We start from the raw sequence: 18,908 nt of genomic DNA, 5'->3' as shown, positions 1-18,908 counted from the left end.
TTGCTATATAATACCTGATGGTCTTGATGGGCTCCTCGTCCTTCTCGCGGTCCAGAAAAGGAGAGTCCACATAGAACATCTTGTCGTCTGGGGTTGAAGGTTCGTCAGAGTCATCCAGTAGTCCTCTAGTGCTCTCCACATCACTACTGTCCACCTCCATGGTACTGTCAGAGTCAGGCCCTAGGCTGGCAGGCTCTGTGGACACACACGATCACACAAATATGAGTATGTCCCTCAGTTACATCTTACCAATATAAATGGACATGGAATGTGAAAATATGACAGCAGAAATTACCTCCATTGAAGGAAACCTCACCCAAGCAGTCTCTTGGTACCTTTGATGCACACCGCTTATGGCAATTGAATTTACAATCTGAAAAGAAAGTACAGAAAACATGGATTTAATAACACAACATGGAACTCTAGAGGGAGAAAGGTAAAGAGGTCTAGGCCGATATGGACATAGAGACATACAGACAAACCGAGACGAAGGGAGGTGGCACCTCACCTCTGCACTGCATGCCCTGGCGGAAGAGGCCCTTGAGCAGGCGTTTGCAGAACTGGCAGATGGTTGGCCGCGTGTAGGTGTGTATGGCGAAGGTGTGAGGCACCTTGACTCTCCCCAGCACCATCTTCTCCATCCAGATGGGCCGGCCACTCCACGACAGGATCCTCTTCCCTGCCTCCTGGTGGCAGCGCTGTTGCAGGGAGAGATGGGAAGGGTTTACAAGGGTTTCATTTAATTGGCATAATTGAATTTTCATGGACCATTCATAAGCGTTGGTCACCAAGGAGAATATTCCATCCAGCTAGCCTCAAACAAACACGTTTCATACGCTTAGGGGTGGCCATCATACCATCCAGTTAATCAAATTCAATTTGCTGTGTCTTTGTGGTGTTTCACATCAAGATAGTAAGATACTCCAATAGATTTGGCTGACAAACATAGACAATTGTTAAGAAACAACAAGGCATGACCTTGTAGTTCATTTATTGCCAACTGACAAATATGTCTCAATCGGAATGACAGTTAGATTACGTCAAAAGTGAACATAATTTTAAGCCAATCACATAGAACTGGTTACTAACTGTACTGAAGGTTAAAATCCTTTGGTACTTTCACAAGGGGCGTAGATGGACAACGTTGCCGCCTTGCAAGCAATGACCCGTGCTTGGGTGTAACTTTATAAGGGATTGTGTTTACATAGCCACTTTCACAGGGTCTTAAAGCTCTTTGTATTGTGCAGAATGTATCTTTACCACAGAACATCTCTCTACACCAATGGAAGCACAGGTCTTACCTCCTCCGGGAATACCACCGCATGTTCAGTGGGACCGGGGAGGGGCCGGGGGACTGAGAGCGAAGAGCCCGGTAGGGACACGTTGGACAGACGTCTCTTCCTCACCCCACTGCAGTTGTTGGGTATCTTAAAGGCGCAGCGCTTGTGGTAGTTCAACCCACAACCTGGAAGTACACAGTGGTCACTAATTACACATGAAGAACAAAACACATATTGTACAGTACAGGCTATACAGTGGTGGCCAAAGGTTTTGAGAATGACACAAATTTTAATTTTCACAAAGTCTGCTGCCTCAGTTTGTATGATGGCAATTTGCATATACTCCAGAATGTTATGAAGAGTGATCAGATTAATTGCAAAGTCCCTCTTTGCCATGCAAATGAACTGAATCTCAAAAGAACATTTCCACTGCATTTCAGCCCTGCCACAAAAGGACCAGCTGACACCATGTCAGTGATTCTCTCGTTAACATAGGTGTGAGTATTGACGAGGACAAGGTTGGAGATCACTCTGTCATGCTGATCGAGTTTAAATAACAGACTGGAAGCTTCAAAATGAGGGTGGTGTTTGGAATCATTGTTCTTCCTCTGTCAACCATGGTTACCTGCAAGGAAACACGTGCCGTCATCATTGCTTTGCACAAAAAGGGATTCACAGGCAAGGATATTGCTGCCAGTAAGATTGCACCGAAATCAATAATTTATCAGATCATGAAGAACTTCAAGGAGAGCGGTTCAATTGTTGTGAAGAATGCTTCAGGGCGCCCAAGAAAGTCCAGCAAGCGCCAGGGCCGTATCCTAAAGTTGATTCAGCTGCGGGATCAGGACACCACCAGTACAGAGCTTGCTCACGAATGGCAGCAGGCAGGTGTGAGTGCATCTGCACGCACAGTGAGGTGAAGACTTTTGGAGGATGGCCTAGTGTCAAGAAGGGCAGCAAAGAGGCCACTTCTCTCCAAGAAAAACATCAGGGACAGACTGATATTCTGCAAAAGGTACAGGGATTGGACTGCTGAGGACTGAGGTAAAGTAATTTTCTCTGATGAATCCCCTTTCCGATTGTTTGGGACATCCGGAAAAAATCTTGTCCAGAGAAGATAAGGTGAGCGCTACCATCAGAGTCCTGTGTCATGCCAACAGTAAAGCATCCTGAGACCATTCATGTGTGGGGTTGCTTCTCAGCCAAGGGAGTGGGCTCACTCACAATTGTGCCTAAGAACACAGCCATAAATAAAGAATGGTACCAACACATCCTCCGAGAGCAACTTCTCCCAACCATCCAGGATCAGTTTGGTTACGAATAATGGCTTTTCCGGCATGATGGAGCACCTTGCCATAAGGCAAAAGTGATAACTAATTGGCTCGGGGAACAAAACATCGGTATTTTAGGTCCATGGCCAGGAAACTCCCCAGACCTTAATCCCATTGAGAACTTGTGGTCAATCCTCAAGAGGCGAGTGGACAAACAAAAACCCACAAATTCTGACAAACTCCCAAGCATTGATTATGCAATAATGGGCTGCCATCAGTCAGGATGTGGCCCAGAAGTTAATTGACATCATGCCAGGGCGGATTGCAGAGGTCTTGAAAAAGAAGGGTCAACACGGCAAATATTGACTCTGCATCAACTTCATGTAATTGTCAATAAAAGCCTTTGACACTTATGAAATGCTTGTAATTATAATTCAGTATTCCATAGTAACATCTGACAAATATATATATAGACACTGAAGCAGCAAACTTCGTGGAATTTAATATTTGTGTCATTCTCAAAACATTTGGCCACGACTGTATGCAACAAACAGACTTTGGATGTCGGCTTGATACTCAGCAACATTTCATACCCAGCCATCTTGAGACATGTATTAAGACATATTTGTGATGACATCTTGAGATATATTAACACGTCTTAGGAAGGAAACTAAGTAAATGAATACGGTAGGAAAGCACTACTTTGATTCTACCCACCAGCTTCATTCTCTTAAACGTCCACATGAGGGCTCTACATACAGTCATTTGATCTCATCCTTCCTCGTAGAAAGCTTAAAATGCTTTTCAAAGATATAGCATGGAATAAAATAGATCCAATAGTCTGATCCAATAGTCACAAATCACATGCAATTCTACATTCCACAATCCCACATTTAATTGCAATTTGACTAGGTATACCAGTCCAAATCTTTCATCCTATTGGAGCGCCTGTTGCATTCCTGTCCCGGCTGGCCCTGGGGCAGGTTGTGTTGTACTGAGGGACACGCTGGATCCATCAGAGAGGGTTAGAGTAGAGCAGCAGCACATGCTTTCTAAAGGGCCTTTGAAGGCTGAGTCCAACGCTTGGCATCAGCACACTGGGCTCAATTCAAACAGGCCAGGCCGGCCATCTCTTCAAGGACCTTCTTTAGTAATGAGAGGAAGTCACACACTCCACTGAGGCTTACTGCTGCACAGCGCTACCAGCCTTAATGTACCTCTCAGATTGGACCAAGAGAAGGGCATGCTTGATTTGTGTGTGTATGAGTGTACGAGTCGGGTAAACATTTGACACCTTGGCTTTCGGTTCACAGTGCACCCCAGCCTTGATGTGAGAGAGAGCTTGATGTGTGTGTCTGTGTGTATGCGTGTATGTGTTTACCTTCACATTTGAGCCCCTGCCGGACGAGGCCCCATAGCATCTCCCCACAGTAGTCACAGAAGGTGGGGGCTTTGTATGAGTGGACATAGAGGGCATGGGGCCGGATCTGGAAGTCCTCTACTGTGGCTAAAGCTGCAATTCAGACACAACTTAAAAACAAGAACATGGCAAACAAAACTAAAGCAAAACAAATGAACTTCAAACACAAAAACCCTGAAACCAAATAATGAGAATTACAAAAAAATTAAATAACAATTAAACTTAACAAAAATATAAATGCAACATGCAACAACTTCAAAGATTTTGCTGAGTTACAGTTCATATAAGGAAATCAGTCAATTGAAATACATTCATTAGGCCCTAATATTTAACATGACTGGGCAGGGGTGCAGCCATGGATGGGGAGCCAGGCCCAGTCAATCAGAATGGGTTTTATCCACAAAAGGGCTTTATTACAGAGGATCCCAGACGATGCCGCAGTGAAGAAGCTGGATGTGGAGGTCCTGGGCTGGCATGGTCACACTTGGTCTGCGGCTGTGAGGCCGGTTGGACATACTGCCAAATTCTCTAAAATGACATTGGAGGTGGCTTATGGTAGAGAAATTAACATTAAATGATCTGGCAACAGCTTTGGTGGACATCCCTGCATTCAGCATACCAATTGCATGCTCCCTCAAAACGTGAGACGTCTGTGGCATTGTGTTGTGTAACAAAACTGCACATTTTAGAATGGCCTTTTATTGTCTGTATAGTTAAGAGGTTTCGGGCTCCATTTTCGGCTGGCGCGACAACTGCACAAGTGCTAAACGCTCACTTGTTTTCATCTTCAGCATGTAAAAACTGCCGCTCTTGTGTTTTCCACCCCACTCACCAGGTTCAGAAATGTACCTGTCTAATATCAGTTTGCTTGCACTGATGTGGGCGGAGTGGCAACATTTGAGGTGTGTCCTTTAAGAACAACGAAAAGCAGGTCTTAGCGGTAACACGGTTGGTAATAGCATGGATTTTGTGAGCGGGAGCACAACCTATCCAGCCGTGACGCACAGTGCCCTTGAGCTACTTAAAAAAAATAAACAAGAGAGGAGTGACTGCTCCCAAACGTGATCTTATAATAAAGCTTTGTTGATTAAGATTTATTTCAAAGCAGTCTCACGAGCCAAAACCTTCATTGATAGGCTTGGCTACTTGGCAAACAAAAAAACAGCCTTCATTGAGGCAGGGGAGGCTATAGGTCTCTACTTGGTTGATTTTTAATTAAATGAGACCCAAATGAGAAAAACCTTTTGTTTTTTATGTTTATAACTACGAGGATTACAGGTACAAAAAACACATATCCTCTCTTGTTCCATAGCTTCTGACCAAGCTATTTACAAATATTATTGTTGTTTAAAAAAATGGATTGCTTATTTTTCGTTTAATTTGATTAAAAACCAGCTCGCATGCAATGGAATTTAGGAGCCGTCTGCTATTTCTGAAGAAGTGTGAATGCCATCTGTAAGATGGTTCCATTCCGTTTTTAAACATTATACTGTATTTGGGACATTTTCTTAATATTCTCTTTTTCAGATTCTGTGAAAAGTGTGGATGTGCGTAAAACCCTCCATTGTCTGCGTTGCCTTAATATTATATGCCTACAGGGAGAAATGATGGCGCCTGTAACTGTATTTAGACAGCCTATTTTAAACTAGTCGTTTCGATTAGAATTATTCACTCTCATTTTAGGCTTTATCAATAGTGAATTTAATCTTGCTTATTGACAATGTTTGGCATATCCATGGCTCAACCATAATACAATTTATAGTAGGCGAGCCCCTATATCAGTGTAAATGCTATGTTTAACAATATATTTCCATATTGAAACCAAGCAATTACTTCGAACAATGTGGACTTGAAAACATGTTCAACATATTTAGCAGAGATGGGATAGGCCTACATTTTGTTATTTTGTTTCTGTATGCTTTTAGTTATTTTATTTACCAAACTAGGCTATTATGGACTACACTGGAATTGATGACAACGCAGTACATGAAATACCATAAATACGCAACTTGAAGCAACCACATATTTAGCCAAGGAGCACGTTCGGATTGGCCAGTGAGGAGACACTGTTTATTCATCAAAACCCAGCCTTTTCGCGCCACCGCCAGCTACTGGGCCCATAATTCCTTAAGTCAAAACAGCAACAATATTTCTGACAGCCCTGGACCTATAAGCGCTATCGCAAAAATGTACCACTGTGTTAGTTTGTTAAAAAAGAGCCCTGAGTGTTCACTGTAATGTAAAGGAATTTTATGCTGTTTTGTCAGCCGATAATGGTCAGATGATTTACTGCACCATCAGCACTTGTGTTATTGGTATGTCTGTGTGCATAAAACAAACTATAACTCAGATCTAGGGAACAAACTGTTCACATATAATGCATCCATATCAGAGAGTCTGACCTGGGAAGTAACTTAGAACAGGCAGTTATGTACAGTAAGAGATGCTGGAGGGGAAAGCTGTTCTGTTCCGAGGTCGTGGTTTCTGTCACTAGGGCTCAGTGCTATAACATCTCAGTGCTATAACATCCCATTAACAGCTCAGTGCTATAACATCCCATTAACAGCTCAGTGCTATAACATCCCATTAACAGCTCAGTGCTATAACATCCCATTAACAGCTCAGTGCTATAACATCTCAGTGCTATAACATCCCATTAACAGCTCAGTGCTATAACATCCCATTAACAGCTCAGTGCTATAACATCCCATTAACATCTCAGTGCTATAACATCCCATTAACAGCTCAGTGCTATAACATCCCATTAACAGCTCAGTGCTATAACATCCCATTAACAGCTCAGTGCTATAACATCCCATTAACATCTCAGTGCTATAACATCCCATTAACAGCTCAGTGCTATAACATCCCATTAACAGCCCAGCGCTATAACATCCCATTAACAGCTCAGTGCTATAACATCCCATTAACAGCCCAACGCTATAACATCCCATTAACAGCTCAGTGCTATAACATCCCATTAACAGCCCAGCGCTATAACATCCCATTAACAGCTCAGTGCTATAACATCCCATTAACAGCCCAGCGCTATAACATCCCATTAACAGCTCAGTGCTATAACATCCCATTAACAGCTCAGTGCTATAACATCCCATTAACAGCTCAGTGCTATAACATCCCATTAACAGCCCAGTGCTATAACATACCATTAACAGCGCCGGGGCTATAACATCCCATTAACAGCTCAGTGCTATAACATCCCATTAACAGCTCAGTGCTATAACATCCTATTAACAGCTCAGTGCTATAACATCCCATTAACAGCCCAGTGCTATAACATCCCATTAACAGCTCAGTGCTATAACATCCCATTAACAGCTCAGTGCTATAACATCCCATTAACAGCTCAGTGCTATAACATCCCATTAACAGCTCAGTGCTATAACATCCCATTAACAGCTCAGTGCTATAACATCCCATTAACAGCCCAGCGCTATAACATCCCATTAACAGCTCAGCGCTATAACATCCCATTAACAGCTCAGTGCTATAACATCCCATTAACAGCTCAGTGCTATAACATCCCATTAACAGCTCAGTGCTATAACATCCCATAAACAGCCCAGTGCTATAACATCCCATTAACAGCTCAGTGCTATAACATCCCATTAACAGCTCAGTGCTATAACATCCCATTAACAGCTCAGTGCTATAACATCCCATTAACAGCTCAGTGCTATAACATCCCATTAACAGCTCAGTGCTTTAACATCCCATTAACAGCTCAGTGCTATAACAGCTACTTACAGTAGGAGGCGGTACAGCAGAAACTAACAACAGGCTACAAGGTTGTCTACAACATCACCTGTTTCAGAGTGGTATGGCATTACAGAGCACACTAAAGACCACTGAGACAGACCGTCTCATTCAACAGAACAGGACCAGAAAATACCACATCCCATGTTAATGATGCTCTTTAATAAGCTAGTTCATAGTATGGTTTGGTTTGTTTCCTATCTGGACTGAAACACAAGGTAGGCCCAGCCATTACTCAGGGAACTTTTCTCCATCTGCTGCTGTGGTTTGTGTTGGAGGTATATGAGTGAGGTCATTCTTGGAAGGGGCAGTTAGTTCACAGGAGTGACTCATCCAAGATGTGAATAAGAGATCGCTATTCGCTACCAAACCTGTGTGACTGCATCCCCCCAGCACTGGAGAGAAAAGAGATCAATCTCTTTCTCACAGTTCTTTTGCAATTTTTTGTATTTATTTTTTTATTTCAACTTTATTTAACCAGGTAGGCAAGTTGAGAACAAGTTCTCATTTACAATTGCGACCTGGCCAAGATAAAGCAAAGCAGTTTGACAGATACAACGACACAGAGTTACACATGGAGTAAAACAAACATACAGTCAATAATACAGTATAAACAAGTCTATATACAATGTGAGCAAATTAGGTGAGAAGGGAGGTAAAGGCAAAAAAGGCCATGGTGGCAAAGTAAATACAATATAGCAAGTAAAACACTGGAATGGTAGTTTTGCAATGGAAGAATGTGCAAAGTAGAAATAAAAATAATGGGGTGCAAAGGAGCAAAATAAATAAATTAATTAAATACAGTTGGGAAAGAGGTAGTTGCTTGGGCTAAATTATAGGTGGGCTATGTACAGGTGCAGTAATCTGTAAGATGCTCTGACAGTTGGTGCTTAAAGCTAGTGAGGGAGATAAGTGTTTCCAGTTTCAGAGATTTTTGTCGTTCGTTCCAGTCATTGGCAGCAGAGAACTGGAAGGAGAGGCGGCCAAAGAAAGAATTGGTTTTGGGGGTGACTAGAGAGATATACCTGCTGGAGCGTGTGCTACAGGTGGGAGATGCTATGGTGACCAGCGAGCTGAGTTAAGGGGGGACTTTACCTAGCAGGGTCTTGTAGATGACATGGAGCCAGTGGGTTTGGCGACGAGTATGAAGCGAGGGCCAGCCAACGAGAGCGTACAAGTCGCAATGGTGGGTAGTATATGGGGCTTTGGTGACAAAACGGATTGCACTGTGATAGACTGCATCAATTTGTTGAGTAGGGTATTGGAGGCTATTTTGTAAATGACATCGCCAAAGTCGAGGATTGGTAGGATGGTCAGTTTTACAAGGGTATGTTTGGCAGCATGAGTGAAGGATGCTTTGTTGCGAAATAGGAAGCCAATTCTAGATTTAACTTTGGATTGGAGATGTTTGATGTGGGTCTGGAAGGAGAGTTTACAGTCTAACCAGACACCTAAGTATTTGTAGTTGTCCACGTATTCTAAGTCAGAGCCGTCCAGAGTAGTGATGTTGGACAGGCGGGTAGGTGCAGGTAGCGATCGGTTGAAGAGCATGCATTTAGTTTTACTTGTATTTAAGAGCAATTGGAGGCCACGGAAGGAGAGTTGTATGGCATTGAAGCTTGCCTGGAGCCTGGAGGGTTGTTAACACAGTGTCCAAAGAAGGGCCGGAAGTATACAGAATGGTGTCGTCTGCGTAGAGGTGGATCAGGCACTCACCAGCAGCAAGAGCGACCTCATTGATGTATACAGAGAAGAGAGTCGGTCCAAGAATTGAACCCTGTGGCACCCCCATAGAGACTGCCAGAGGTCCGGACAGCAGACCCTCCGATTTGACACACTGAACTCTATCAGAGAAGTAGTTGGTGAACCAGGCGAGGCAATCATTTGAGAAACCAAGGCTGTCGAGTCTGCCGATGAAGATGTGGTGGTTGACAGAGTCGAAAGCCTTGGCCAGATCAATGAATACGGCTGCACAGTAATGTTTCTAATCGATGGTGGTTAAGATATCGTTTAGGACCTTGAGCGTGGCTGAGGTGCACCCATGACCAGCTCTGAAACCAGATTGCATAGCAGAGAAGGTATGGTGAGATTCAAAATGGTCGGTAATCTGTTTGTTGACTTGGCTTTCGAAGATCTTAGAAAGGCATGGTAGGAAAGATATAGGTCTGTAGCAGTTTGGGTCAAGAGTGTCCCCCCCTTTGAAGAGGGGGATGACCGCAGCTGCTTTCCAATCTTTGGGAATCTCAGACGACACGAAAGAGAGGTTGAACAGGCTAGTAATAGGGGTGGCAACAATTTCGGCAGATAATTTTAGAAAGAAAGGGTCCAGATTGTCCGGCTGATTTGTAGGGGTCCAGATTTTTCAGCTCTTTCAGAACATCAGCTGAATGGATTTGGGAGAAGGAGAAATGGGGAAGGCTTGGGCGAGTTGCTGTTTGGGGTGCAGTGCTGTTGACCGGGGTAGGAGTAGCCAGGTGGAAAGCATGGCCAGCCGTAGAAAAATGCTTATTGAAATTCTCAATTATGGTGGATTTATCAGTGGTGACAGTGTTTCCTATCTTCAGTGCAGTGGGCAGCTGGGAGGAGGTGTTCTTATTCTCCATGGACTTTACAGTGTCCCAGAACTTTTTTGAGTTAGTGTTGCAGGAAGCAAATTTCTGCTTGAAAAAGCTAGCCTTGGCTTTTCTAACTGCCTGTGTATAGCGGTTTCTAGCTTCCCTGAACAGCTGCATATCACGGGGGCTGTTCGATGCTAATGCAGAACGCCATAGGATGTTTTTGTGTCGGTTATGCTGTTGTGGTTTTCCCATTGACCAACAAGGGAATCATAATCTTTTACGCCAGAATTTAGGTGGAAAACCCTGTGTAATGTCACAAATTATTTGTGTGTTTTTTTTCTGATCCAGGTTTACAATAAGACCAAGTTGACATACCAGTATTCAATGAAGAATGCACCAGGGACATTCTCAGTAGCTGTTGCCGTGACGAGATGCAGCTCTGAACAACAAATGTGACATCTATCCACTTAGGGAATACAATTAACTTTACTGACAATCCCCAAATACCTGGAAGAGAGAACATTCTTTGGAAGACAAGAGAGCGAAAGAGACACCAGGAAGAAAGAGAGAGCAAAACAGATGGCTGCGGGAAGGAACACAGATGAGCGATAGTGGGGCCTCCACAGATCACCTTTTGACTTTCTACTGCAGGTCCTTGGACTGTCAAATCTAAAGGTCCAAGCTTAAAAAGTAGCACTGTTGATTTCCACGTTAAAATTATGCATATGGACACACAGCACCTCCATATGAATAATATATATTTCATTAACTAGCTATATAGATTCATTTAGTTGCTAATGAACTCTGCCGTGAGTCTAACTTCAAAGTGTAAAAAGAACAAGAAAGTCACATGCCACCACACTGGTCATAGCTCCCTGGCAAAAAAACACATGAAAGAAGGCATTCATGGGCTTTTCAAACGCACAGCCTATTAACGACCTCAACTTTATGAAATGGTTGTTGAGATGTTTTGCATCAAACACCATAGAAGATTCAGCCAATAAAGAGTTTTTCACAAGCAGCAGGCCTGACAATGTGATGTCTGTTTGTTTTCATTTTTGACTAATCAGGCATCACAAGTGTCCATCAGACATAATTCAGAAGTTATAGTCTATAACATTCATCGGCGACTAAAAGTGCTATAAAACAAATATATACATCCATTTTGTATGCCATATCCTGTCAAATAAGAGGGATGCTGAGTGAGAAACAAACAGCGAGTGGGATTCTTGGAGCAAACAGCCCTCTCTCCATGTCCAACCCCCTGGTTAGGGATGGCCTGTCCACTATTTCCAGTGCCGCCCTGCACAGCCCAGCATGTTTATAATCAGTGGGTCCACTACAATCACTTACTGCAGAGAAAACAAGTCGGGCCCTTTGAGTCCAGCGCCAAGAGAACCCTGAGCTGTTTGTCTCTCACCAGTCACAGAACTGAACAACAGGTCTCAAAAGAATTTATAGGAATCAATGGTGTCTTTAAAGTATTTAATTCATGTAAATTAGAAGCAACTATTGGGAAGGATAAATAGTATGATTTAAAAAATGCATATTTTCAGTGTGCCAGACGAGAACAGCAAAGCATATCGGAGCTTGCATTGCACCAGTTTGACACATGTAGATCTCCTCAGCATATGCAGACCAACTACAAGGCTAAGACGAGGAAGCAGGGTGGATGTAGAGCTTGTGGATCTGACAATACTCTGACCTCACACAGCCATCCAGGTGCAACACTGAGGCTGAAACCTGTCAACCGTCTGAACCCAGAGGGAAGGAGACAGAGGTCTCCTGGATACACTCATTTGGGGCTCACTGCTAAACACCAGCAGATCAGATCCATCCGGCCGCAGAGTTATTTCATGTCTGGATCCATGCAGACAATGCTTCTAGTTCTACCCCGGAGAGAGAGAGAGGGAGGAGGGGGATGTACAGTCCAGGTGGTGGGACTGTGAGGTGCTTCCCAATGAAGACAGATGGAACCGAAAAGAATTCCTTTACGAGCCAGTGTTTGTTAGACTCAATAGTCAGCAGGAAAATGAAATCATCTGTGACCGGAAAAGAGAGGGGAAACTAGCCACCTGTCTCTCTGGAGGTGAGCTTTAGATAGGCGTGAAACAGCACTGTACAACACACAGGTTTGAATTACAGAAAATGTTGTTTACTAAATTAGTACATATAGCCTAAAGTCAAAATGTTAATAAAAGCCGTAAGGGTTGAACCCAGTTCAGAACTACTCACCAGAGAGCACCACCTCTATCAGATCTCCCTCATGGATATCTTCTGCTGACGTCAGCCTCTGGAGGATGTTCTCAGAGGTCAGGTCATGGCGGAAGAGCAGGATCTTGTCATACATGCCAAAGAAGCCACACTCCGGGAACTGGTGAGGAAGAAACAGAAAAACGCTTGTGAGTATCCACTCTATCCAGAACGCAATGGCTGGAACACGTATAATCTACTGGCTCGACCAACAATATACACACAATAACTCATATACACTTTTTGAAATTGGCATCAGCTGATCAAGACCCTGTCTTAATATTTTACTCCTTACTCTTTATTTTTCCCTTCTCATGTGGTTTGGGGACATTTATGATTATGTTCAACGCGGTTTGCCATATTTACTGGACAAGTGCTACTAATTTATGGTTGGCCCCCATCTGATAAATATAAGTTTATATTGTATACAGTACTGTATAGAGCTCCTTCTCTGACTCACGGAGTAATGGCTGCCTTTATACAGTCATCAGAGCCAGCAAGCCTGTGGTGTAGGAATGGAACGGGGGTGTGTGTGTGGAATGAATACTCAGCTGAATATCACCACAGAGAGAGAGAGAGAGGGAAACACAGCTGTTTCATCCACCCAAGCTACAATGAGTCACACACACACACACTCCTGCTCCCATTAACTACTTCCTGTGGCTCACGTCAGCAGTCAACGTGGAGGATGGAGGAGAATTCAAAAACACACTGGCTCAGGAAGAGAGCTCACATTCAAACACCTTTATCACGCTATTGATAATGAAACATTTATATCAAAACCGCACTGACATAGCCATTGTAATAACATTGTAATAACTTTTCTAATCGAGGATGTGGAATAGTTACTGACTGTCAGTAATCATTTAACTATTGCAGCAATTCTATCCAGCAGCATTAGGAGCAAAATGACAACTAAGCATCTGCTAGACAAGACAGAACTGTCTTGCTCGTCTTGCTAGTCTTGGTTCTCAGCAGACAGTCCGAGGTGAGCTCACTTCAACAATGCTCTCCAGTAGCTGTGATGTAACCTCCAGCTTGGCAGTCCGTCAGGGCTGGGCCAGGTAATGCTCTGGACTCTCAGATAATGGCCCAGGCCATCAGACAGCAAGCAGTGAGGGAAACAGGAGAGGAGAGGATAGGGGAGGAGGGGTTAACATCCTGAGAGGAGTGACAGAGGAGCAGCAGCGTCCTGCAACACAGCCAGGAAGTAAGCCAAGTCAATACTGAGTCACTTCCTGGTCTCAGACCCACAGTTTCCACACAACCTCCACTGCTCGTGTCAAGACACAAAGGTTAAACACACACAGGTTATACACACATACATGCACACACTCACTAAATCACTGGCGTCCGCACACCCGCTCACCTGGCTACAGCATATCTTCTTTTCATACACACATCCATTGTGGTGTCATGTAGCAAAGTGGACATTTCACAACCTTCCTGAGGTTTCTCAGTCCAACATTTCCACTGGACATGGAGTTCTGTATAAGAAAAGTAGCCTGTCTCTTGCTATGCCTGACTACACTGTATGACACTGTAACCATGGATCTCTCACTCACCGTCTTCCCTCGCAGGGGAGGTCATGTCCTCTGTCTGGCAGGAAAACGATGCCCACTTTCTGTGAAGGGCAGCAATGCCGTTTTTCACTCCTCTCATCTCTCCCTTCATGAAATGATAAAGTGTGTTTCCCCAATCCTTCTGCCAGCCAGCCAGTCAAGAGACGCCTACCTTCATCAGCAGTGTGTCATATTCAGATGTAAGGGTCGATAGGGGTTGCCAGGGCGGAAGAGAGCCAAAGAAGGGATGGATGGATGTAGGGGGCCATCCTGTGTGGCGCTCATCAAAGCGGGCCCCTGGCGGAGGCCCCCTACAGAGCTGCTTCTCCCTGCCAACATGGCTGCTCTGGCAGGCTCACCTAACACAGCTGCTTCCCTGTCAGGGTCACACACAATGCACACGGAACAATGTGAGCAGTAACACAACGGCCAATGAGGCCCACGGGCACCAGGGTTGGCACACGATACAGCAGAGAGGGGAACAGCTGGAGCTCCTAAAATGCTTCTCTCCAGGGTGGTGGAGCCGCGGCTGCAGGCTGACACCGGGAAAGAGGACACCGGGAAAGAGGACACCGGGAAAGAGAACACCGGGAAAGAGGACACCGGGAAAGAGGACACCGGGAAAGAGGACACCGGGAAAGAGGACACCGGGAAAGAGGACACCGGGAAAGAGGACACCGGGAAAGAGGACACCGGGAAAGAGGACACCGGGAAAGAGGACACCGGGAAAGAGGACACCGGGAAAGAGGACACCGGGAAAGAGGACACCGGGAAAGAGGACACCGGGAAAGAGGACACCGGGAAAGAGGACACCGGGAAAGAGGACACCAGGAAAGAGAACACCAGGAAAGAGGACACCGGGAAAGAGGACACCGGGAAAGAGGACACCGGGAAAGAGGACACCAGGAAAGAGAACACCAGGAAAGAGGACAGGGTTAGGGGCTACACTGACAAACTATGCAAATTGCTTTTAAATGAGCATCAACCAGAATTACTGTACTGAATTAACCCTTACATACACATTATTATACACCCCCCCCTAAACAGCACATTCAATGTGACTAGTTCCCAGAGCAGCAGAGCAGAGCCTTGCTGAAGGCCATTAAATGGCCCAGTCATGTCAACACTGATAAACTCCTGTGTTTAAAAGGGCTCCTTTATGCCGAATGCATATGGAACATGAAAGGCTCTGTCTGTTAGCAGCTGCCTTACATAACTGCATGATCATCCAGTACTCCCGGCTGGCCTAGGCTCTGGCTCTAATCTGAGGGGGTAGCCCTTGCATCTAGTCTGCCTTTATACACAGTAGACCAGTCTGCATCTCCTCCTGTAAGCCTGATTCAGTCTGATGAAGGTCCATAGACTGAAGCATCGCTATGCTTTTGGTCTGTCTAGCCTAATCCACCCATGGCCAGTACTAGGCTTCTAGATGCGTCTAGTGGGAAGAAGGGCTGAGAAGGCTGGGAAAAGGGAGAGGGAGGGTGCTCACACACACCATAACAATGACCCCAGTGTTAGGGCTACTGCCTCTGGCTTTAATGTAGCTGAGATAAGCTGGGGTCCTGCGGAGAGCAGGGAACAAAGAGATAAGATTCCCCGGTGGGGAGAAGTGACCGCAAAGCCTCTGTCTGTGTGTGTGTGTGTGTGTGTGTGTTGCCGTGTTGGCCCTGGCTGTGAAGACAGGGAGCTGAAAGGAGGGTGTGAGAGCGAGGAGAGCGCAGTGGATAGGGATCTTATGATAGCTGTCCTGCTTTCCACAGGATACCACTTCACTAGGCTTGGTGTTTATCCAAATGTAGACATTACTAAACAACATCAAGAACGTGTACCTTTACACAGCTTCATGTTTCCAAAACAAGAGACATCCTAAACCCTGTCATACTTTAAAGTGCTTCATTGCATGGCTTTAGCATTGTCAGGGTGAGGTTTTCCTCAATACGTCTTACATTCCTAATCTCCAGACCCGGGGCCCCGGGACCATCCCCCTCCACTCCCCCTTCTGCCCTGCTCTGAGACCTGGCCAGCTGGATTCACCTCCTGTTGGCATTTACTGCAACACTTTCTACTGCACGTAGTTCCCATTCCAGCTGAATGCAGCTCAGGTCTACAGATTGGTAGAGTTCTGTATTGGGGAAAGGGCTGGGTAGAGGGCTGTGGAGAGAGCTGGGTAGAGGGCTGTGGAGAGAGCTGGGTAGAGGGCTGTGGAGAGAGCTGGGTAGAGTTCTGTATTGGGGAAAGGGCTGGGTAGAGGGCTGTGGAGAGAGCTGGGTAGAGGGCTGTGGAGAGAGCTGGGTAGAGGGCTGTGGAGAGAGCTGGGTAGAGTTCTGTATTGGGGAAAGAGCTGGGTAGAGGGCTGTGGAGAGAGCTGGGTAGAGGGCTGTGGAGAGAGCTGGGTAGAGGGCTGTGGAGAGAGCTGGGTAGAGGGCTGGGTAGAGGGCTGTGGAGAGAGCTGGGTAGAGAGCTGGGTAGAGGGCTGTGGAGAGGGCTGTGGAGAGAGCTGGGTAGAGGGCTGTGGAGAGAGCTGTGGAGAGAGCTGGGTAGAGGGCTGTGGAGAGAGCTGGGTAGAGAACTGCGGAGAGAGCTGGGTAGAGCGCTGTGTAGAGAGCTGGGTAGAGCGCTGTGTAGAGAGCTGGGTAGAGGGCTGTGGAGAGAGCTGGGTAGAGGGCTGGGTAGAGGGCTGGGTAGAGGGCTGTGGAGAGAGCTGGGTAGAGGGCTGTGGAGAGAGCTGGGTAGAGAGCTGGGTAGAGGGCTGTGGAGAGGGCTGTGGAGAGAGCTGTGGAGAGAGCTGGGTAGAGGGCTGTGGAGAGAGCTGGGTAGAGAACTGTGGAGAGAGCTGGGTAGAGGGCTGTGAGGAGAGAGCTGGGTAGAGAGCTGTTGAGAGAGCTGGGTAGAGGGCTGTGGAGAGAGCTGGGTAGAGGGTTGTGGAGAGAGCTGGGTAGAGGGCTGTAGAGAGAGCTGGGTAGAGGGCTGTAGAGAGAGCTGGGTAGAGGGCTGTAGAGAGAGCTGGGTAGAGGGCTGTAGAGAGAGCTGGGTAGAGAGCCCTGGAGAGGGCTGGGTAGAGGGCTCTGGAGAGGGCTGGGTAGAGGGCTCTGGAGAGGGCTGGGTAGAGGGCTCTGTAGAGGGCTGGGTAGAGGGCTCTGGAGAGGGCTCTGGAGAGGGAAAGGTAGAGGGCTGTGGAGAGGGCAAGGTAGAGGGCTGTGGAGAGGGCAAGGTAGAGGGCTGTGGAGAGGGCAAGGGCTCCGGAGAGGGCTGGGTAGCGGGCTCTGGAGAGGGCAAGGGCTCTGGAGAGGGCTGAGTAGAGGGCTCTGGAGAGGGCTGGGTAGAGGGCTCTGGAGGGGGCTCTGAAGAGGGCTCTGAAGAGGGCTCTGGAGAGGGCTGGGTTGGAAGCTGGGTAGAGGGCTCTGGAGAGTAGTGGATCAGGTCGGTGTCCACATCACTAAGAATTAACACTAACACAGTCATGAAAAAGGCACGACAACACCCAGGAGGCTGAAAAGATTTGTCATGGGCCTTCAAGTCCTCAAAATGTTCTACAGCTGCACCATTGGGAGCATCTTGACTGGCTGCGTCACCACCTGGTATGGCAACTGCTTAGCATCTAACCGCAAGCCGCTACAGAGGGTAGTGCGTACGGCCCAGTACACCAGTACACGGCCCGGTACACCAGCTTCCGGACATCCAGGACCTCTATACCAGGCAGTGTCAGAGAAAGGCCCTACAAATGGTCAAAGACTCCAGACTATCAAGTCTTAAACTGTTCTCTCAGCTACCACATGGTAAGCAGTACCAATGCACCAAGTCTGGAACCAACAGGATCCTGTACAGCTTTTACCCCCAAGCCATAAGACTGCTAAATAGTCAACCAAATAGCTACCCGGACTATCTCCATTGACCCTATAGAGGGCTGGGTAGTATTACTGTACTTAATAGATCCAAAATGGGGTATAGCCTGGTGATTGTTAAATGTATGCATGACTGTATGCATGACTATAAGGAACTTTAGATGAACGCTTCTGCTGAATGGCATATATTGATTGTGTATACAGTACCAGTCAAAAGTTTGGACACACCTACTCATTCAAATGTTTTTCTTTATTTTTACTATTTTCTACATTGTAGAATAATAGTGAAGACATCAAAATGATGAAATAACACATATGGAATCATGTAGTAACCATAAAAGTATTAAACAAATCAAAAGATAGATTTTAGATTCTTCAAAGTAGCCACTCTTTGCCTTGATGACAGCTTTGCACACTATTGGCATTCTCTCAACCAGCTTCACCTGGAATGATTTTCCAACCGTCTTGAAGGAGTTCCCACAAATGCTGCGCAAATAGCCCTTACACAGCCTGGAGTTGTGTTGGGTCATTGTCCTGTTGAAAAACAAATAATAGTCCCACTAAGTGCAAACCAGATGGGATGGCATATTGCTGCAGAATGCTGTAGTCGCCATGCTGGTTAAGTGTGCCTTGAATTCTAAATAAATCACAGACAGTGTTACCAGCAAAGAACCATCACACCACCTCCTCCATGCTTCACAGTGGGAACCACACATGCAGAGATCATCTGTTCACCTACTCTGTCATCAAGGCAAAGGGTGGCAACATTGAAGAATCTCAAATATAATATATTTTGATTTGTTTAACACTTATTTGGTTACTACATGATTCCATGTGTTATTTCATAGTTTTAATGACTTTAATGATGATTCTACAATCTATAAAATAGTCAAAATAAAGCAAAACAATCTGGAATGAGTTGGTGTCCAAACTTTTGATTAGTAC

At 45.7% G+C, this 18,908-nt stretch overlaps 1 protein-coding gene across 6 annotated transcripts in view; it reads right to left on the bottom strand.

Moving 5' to 3' along the window:
* The window catches only part of LOC118362361 (serine/threonine-protein kinase D3-like), a 74,740-nt gene that overhangs the window by 19,540 nt on the left and 36,292 nt on the right, over positions 1-18,908 (bottom strand). For 3 of the 6 annotated variants that reach the window (XM_035742631.2, XM_035742628.2, XM_035742630.2), the window contains exons 3-8: positions 12,542-12,680; positions 3,933-4,064; positions 1,302-1,465; positions 509-698; positions 296-373; positions 15-195 (exon numbers count right to left, since the gene is read on the bottom strand). In XM_035742631.2, coding sequence (XP_035598524.1) covers positions 15-195; positions 296-373; positions 509-698; positions 1,302-1,465; positions 3,933-4,064; positions 12,542-12,680 — 884 coding nt within the window. Of the gene's footprint in view, positions 1-14; positions 196-295; positions 374-508; positions 699-1,301; positions 1,466-3,932; positions 4,065-12,541; positions 12,681-13,557; positions 14,105-14,124; positions 14,498-18,908 lie in introns of those variants that run through there. The other 3 variants (XM_035742633.2, XM_052486142.1, XM_035742632.2) reach the window with 3 other exon arrangements.

The sequence above is a fragment of the Oncorhynchus keta genome, chromosome 29 (genome assembly GCF_023373465.1).
Source record: "Oncorhynchus keta strain PuntledgeMale-10-30-2019 chromosome 29, Oket_V2, whole genome shotgun sequence".
Classification (NCBI taxonomy): Eukaryota; Metazoa; Chordata; class Actinopteri; order Salmoniformes; family Salmonidae; genus Oncorhynchus; species Oncorhynchus keta.
This window is presented reverse-complemented; position numbering and strand designations above follow the sequence as displayed.